At 52.6% G+C, this 6,000-nt stretch overlaps 1 protein-coding gene across 1 annotated transcript in view; it reads right to left on the bottom strand.

The window, feature by feature from the left end:
• The window catches only part of LOC142476641 (myelin regulatory factor-like), a gene marked incomplete at its 5' end in the record, with an annotated part of 36,574 nt that overhangs the window by 21,193 nt on the left and 9,381 nt on the right, over positions 1 to 6,000 (bottom strand). Inside the window, one exon of the mRNA XM_075581854.1 lies at positions 533 to 594. Within this exon, the coding sequence (XP_075437969.1) occupies positions 533 to 594 (62 nt within the window). The remainder of the gene's footprint in view (positions 1 to 532; positions 595 to 6,000) is intronic.

Below are 6,000 nucleotides of genomic sequence, written 5' to 3' on the forward strand. Positions count from 1 at the left end.
CCCCACTCTCTGCCTCTCCACCCCTATCTCTATCTCTCCCCCCACTCTCTGCCTCCCCTCTCTCTATCTCTCCCCCCCACTCTCTGCCTCTCCTCCCCTCTCTCTCTCTCCCCCCTCTCTCTGCCTCCCCTCTCTCTATCTCTCCTCCCCTCACACTCTCTGCCTCACATCTCTCTCCCCCCTCACTCTTCCTCCACTCTCTCCCTGACGCCCTTGTCTCTCCATTCCCGTGTTCGCTTTCCCCCTCTCTTTCTGCTTCTTCTCTCTTTCACCCTCAACATTCTCTCCTTCCCATTCTCTCTGTTACTTCTCTTTTTTCCTCCCCTCTCTCTCCTTCCACAACCCCACACACTGGCTCTCTCTTTCTCGCTGCCTTTCTCGCTCCCTCTCTCGCATGCAGAACCATAGTCAGTATATTTACCCACGGGTTATCTCTCACACGTTTCTTACCTCCTCTTTCTCCTGGACGATAACACTAGCCGGACAAAACCACTTGTGTTGGAGGAGGGTGGAATACCGTATCGGCACTTACCATTCAGCTGCTGGGGGGAGTACGCCTCTGATCCAGAGTCCGGGGGAGAGTCAGGTAAAGTGCTGCGGGGGAGGAAGGAGCACGTAGCTATTAATACAAAGAGCTCAGACGGTGCTTTTGCACGGGCTTCTAACTAGTGCAGCGCACTTACACGGGCTTCTAACTAGTGCAGCGCTCTTACACGGGCTTCTAACTAGTGCAGCGCTCTTACACGGGCTTCTAACTAGTGCAGCGCTCTTACACGGGCTTCTAACTAGTGCAGCGCTCTTACACAGGCTTCTAACTAGTGCAGCGCTCTTACACGGGCTTCTAACTAGTGCAGCGCTCTTACACGGCTCCTAACTAGTGCAGCGCTCTTACACAGGCTTCTAACTAGTGCAGCGCTCTTACACGGGCTTCTAATTAGTGTAGCTCTCTTACACGGGCTATTAACGAGTGCAGCGCTCTTACACAGCCAAATAACTAGTGCAGCGCTCTTACACACACCAACTAACTAGTGGAGCGCTCTTACACGCCAACTAACTAGTGCAGCGCTCTTACACAGCTTCCTAACTAGTGCAGCGCTCTTACACGGCCTCCTAACTAGTGCAGCGCTCTTACACGGCCTTCTAACTAGTGAAGCGCTCTTACACGGCCTCCTAACTAGTGCAGCGCTCTTACACGGCCTCCTAACTAGTGCAGCACTCTTACACAGCCTACTAACTAGTGCAGCGCTCTTACACGGCCTCCTAACTAGTGCAGTGCTCTTACACGGGCTTCTAACTAGTGCAGCGCTCTTACACGGGCTTCTAACTAGTGCAGCTCTCTTACACGGGCTCCTAACTAGTGCAGAGCTCTTACACAGCCTCCTAACTAGTGCAGCTCTCTTACACGGCCTCCTAACTAGTGCAGCGCTCTTACACAGCTTCCTAACTAGTGCAGCGCTCTTACACGGCCTCCTAACTAGTGCAGCGCTCTTACACGGCCTTCTAACTAGTGAAGCGCTCTTACACGGCCTCCTAACTAGTGCAGCGCTCTTACACAGCCTCCTAACTAGTGCAGCACTCTTACACAGCCTACTAACTAGTGCAGCACTCTTACACGGCCTCCTAACTAGTACAGCGCTCTTACACGGCTCCTAACTAGTACAGCGCTCTTACACGGCCTCCTAACTAGTGCAGCGCTCTTACACAGCCTCCTAACTAGTGCAGCACTCTTACACAGCCTACTAACTAATGCAGCGCTCTTACACGGCCTCCTAACTAGTACAGCGCTCTTACACGGCTCCTAACTAGTACAGCGCTCTTACACGGGCTTCTAACTAGTGCAGCGCTCTTACACGGCCTCCTAACTAGTGCAGAGCTCTTACACGGCCTCCTAACTAGTGCAGCGCTCTTACACGGCCTCCTAACTAGTGCAGCGCTCTTACACGGCTCCTAACTAGTGCAGCGCTCTTACACGGGCTTCTAACTAGTGCAGCGCTCTTACACGGGCTTCTAACTAGTGCAGCTCTTACACGGGCTTCTAACTAGTGCAGCGCTCTTACACGGGCTTCTAACTAGTGCAGCGCTCTTACACGGGCTTCTAACTAGTGCAGCGCTCTTACACGGCTCCTAACTAGTGCAGCGCTCTTACACAGGCTTCTAACTAGTGCAGCGCTCTTACACGGGCTTCTAACTAGTGCAGCGCTCTTACACGGGCTTCTAATTAGTGCAGCTCTCTTACACGGGCTATTAACGAGTGCAGCGCTCTTACACAGCCAAATAACTAGTGCAGCGCTCTTACACACACCAACTAACTAGTGGAGCGCACTTACACGCCAACTAACTAGTGCAGCGCTCTTACACGGCCTCCTAACTAGTGCAGCGCTCTTACACGGCCTTCTAACTAGTGAAGCGCTCTTACACGGCCTCCTAACTAGTGCAGCGCTCTTACACGGCCTCCTAACTAGTGCAGCACTCTTACACAGCCTACTAACTAGTGCAGCGCTCTTACACGGCCTCCTAACTAGTGCAGTGCTCTTACACGGGCTTCTAACTAGTGCAGCGCTCTTACACGGGCTTCTAACTAGTGCAGCTCTCTTACACGGGCTCCTAACTAGTGCAGAGCTCTTACACAGCCTCCTAACTAGTGCAGCTCTCTTACACGGCCTCCTAACTAGTGCAGCGCTCTTACACGGCCTCCTAACTAGTGCAGCGCTCTTACACGGCTGCTAACTAGTGCAGCTCTTACACGGGCTTCTAACTAGTGCAGCGCTCTTACACGGCCTCCTAACTAGTGCAGCGCTCTTACATGGCTTCTAACTAGTGCAGCGCTCTTACACAGCCTACTAACTAGTGCAGCGCTCTTACACGGCCTCCTAACTAGTGCAGTGCTCTTACACGGGCTTCTAACTAGTGCAGCGCTCTTACACGGGCTTCTAACTAGTGCAGCTCTCTTACACGGGCTCCTAACTAGTGCAGAGCTCTTACACAGCCTCCTAACTAGTGCAGCTCTCTTACACGGCCTCCTAACTAGTGCAGCGCTCTTACACGGCCTCCTAACTAGTGCAGCGCTCTTACACGGGCTTCTAACTAGTGCAGCGCTCTTACACGGGCTTCTAACTAGTGCAGCTCTCTTACACGGGCTCCTAACTAGTGCAGAGCTCTTACACAGCCTCCTAACTAGTGCAGCTCTCTTACACGGCCTCCTAACTAGTGCAGCGCTCTTACACGGCCTCCTAACTAGTGCAGCGCTCTTACACGGCTGCTAACTAGTGCAGCTCTTACACGGGCTTCTAACTAGTGCAGCGCTCTTACACGGCCTCCTAACTAGTGCAGCGCTCTTACATGGCTTCTAACTAGTGCAGCGCTCTTACACAGCCAACTAACTAGTGCAGCGCTCTTACACAGCCTCCTAACTAGTGCAGCGCTATTACACGGGCTTCTAACTAGTGCAGCGCTCTTACACGGTCTCCTAACTAGTGCAGCGCTCTTATACAGCCAACTAACTAGTGCAGCGCTCTTACACGGCCTCCTAACTAGTACAGCGCTCTTACACGGCTCCTAACTAGTGCAGCGCTCTTACACGGCCTCCTAACTAGTGCAGAGCTCTTACACGGCCTCCTAACTAGTGCAGCACTCTTACACGGCCTCCTAACTAGTGCAGCGCTCTTACACGGCTCCTAACTAGTGCAGCTCTTACACGGGCTTCTAACTAGTGCAGCGCTCTTACACGGGCTTCTAACTAGTGCAGCGCTCTTACACGGGCTTCTAACTAGTGCAGCGCTCTTACACGGGCTTCTAATTAGTGCAGCTCTCTTACACGGCCTCCTAACTAGTGCAGCGCTCTTACACGGCCTCCTAACTAGTGCAGCGCTCTTACACGGCTGCTAACTAGTGCAGCTCTTACACGGGCTTCTAACTAGTGCAGCGCTCTTACACGGCCTCCTAACTAGTGCAGCGCTCTTACATGGCTTCTAACTAGTGCAGCGCTCTTACACAGCCAACTAACTAGTGCAGCGCTTACACAGCCTCCTAACTAGTGCAGCGCTATTACACGGGCTTCTAACTAGTGCAGCGCTCTTACACGGTCTCCTAACTAGTGCAGCGCTCTTATACAGCCAACTAACTAGTGCAGCGCTCTTACACAGCCAACTAACTAGTGCAGCTCTCTTACACAGCCTACTAACTAGTGCAGCCCTCTTACACGGGCTCCTATCTAGTGCAGCTCTCTTACACGGCCTCCTAACTAGTGCAGCGCTCTTACACAGCCTCCTAACTAGTACAGCGCTCTTACACAGCCTCCTAACTAGTGCAGCACTCTTACACAGCCTCCTAACTAGTGCAGCGCTCTTACACGGCCTCCTAACTAGTACAGCGCTCTTACACGGCTCCTAACTAGTGCAGCGCTCTTACACGGCCTCCTAACTAGTGCAGAGCTCTTACACGGCCTCCTAACTAGTGCAGCGCTCTTACACGGCCTCCTAACTAGTGCAGCGCTCTTACACGGCTCCTAACTAGTGCAGCTCTTACACGGGCTTCTAACTAGTGCAGCGCTCTTACACGGGCTTCTAACTAGTGCAGCGCTCTTACACGGGCTTCTAACTAGTGCAGCGCTCTTACACGGGCTTCTAATTAGTGCAGCTCTCTTACACGGGCTCCTAACTAGTGCAGTGCTCTTACACGGCCTCCTAACTAGTGCAGCGCTCTTACACGGCCTTTTAACTAGTGCAGCGCTCTTACACGGCTCCTAACTAGTGCAGCTCTTACACGGGCTTCTAACTAGTGCAGCGCTCTTACACGGGCTTCTAACTAGTACAGCGCTCTTACACGGGCTTCTAACTAGTGCAGCGCTCTTACACGGGCTACTAATTAGTGCAGCTCTCTTACACGGCCTCCTAACTAGTGCAGCGCTCTTACACGGCCTTCTAACTAGTGAAGCGCTCTTACACGGCCTCCTAACTAGTGCAGCGCTCTTACACGCCAACTAACTAGTGCAGCGCTCTTACACAGCTTCCTAACTAGTGCAGCGCTCTTACACGGCCTGCTAACTAGTGCAGCGCTCTTACACGGCCTCCTAACTAGTGCAGCGCTCTTACACGGCCTCCTAACTAGTGTAGCACTCTTACACAGCCTACTAACTAGTGCAGCGCTCTTACACGGCCTCCTAACTAGTGCAGCGCTCTTACACAGCTTCCTAACTAGTGCAGCGCTCTTACACGGCCTTCTAACTAGTGAAGCGCTCTTACACGGCCTCCTAACTAGTGCAGCGCTCTTACACGGCCTCCTAACTAGTGTAGCACTCTTACACAGCCTACTAACTAGTGCAGCGCTCTTACACGGCCTCCTAACTAGTGCAGCGCTCTTACACGGGCTCCTAACTAGTGCAGCACTCTTACACAGGCTTCTAACTAGTGCAGCTCTCTTACACGGGCTCCTAACTAGTGCAGCACTCTTACACAGGCTTCTAACTAGTGCAGCACTCTTACACGGGCTTCTAACTAGTGCAGCTCTCTTACACGGGCTCCTAACTAGTGCAGAGCTCTTACACAGCCTCCTAACTAGTGCAGCTCTCTTGCACGGCCTCCTAACTAGTGCAGCGCTCTTACACGGCCTCCTAACTAGTGCAGTGCTCTTACACGGCTCCTAACTAGTGCAGCTCTTACACGGGCTTCTAACTAGTGCAGCGCTCTTACACGGGCTTCTAACTAGTGCAGCACTCTTACACGGGCTTCTAATTAGTGTAGCTCTCTTACACGGGCTCCTAACTAGTGCAGCGCTCTTTCACAGCCTCCTAACTAGTGCAGCGCTCTTACACGGCCTCCTAACTAGTGCAGTGCTCTTACACGGCTCCTAACTAGTGCAGCTCTTACACGGGCTTCTAGCTAGTGCAGCGCTCTTACACGGGCTTCTAACTAGTGCAGCGCTCTTACACGGGCTTCTAATTAGTGCAGCTCTCTTACACAGGCTCCTAACTAGTGCAGAGCTCTTACACAGCCTCCTAACTAG

This window comes from Ascaphus truei, unplaced genomic scaffold (assembly GCF_040206685.1).
Source record: "Ascaphus truei isolate aAscTru1 unplaced genomic scaffold, aAscTru1.hap1 HAP1_SCAFFOLD_1633, whole genome shotgun sequence".
NCBI classification, from domain to species: domain Eukaryota; kingdom Metazoa; phylum Chordata; class Amphibia; order Anura; family Ascaphidae; genus Ascaphus; species Ascaphus truei.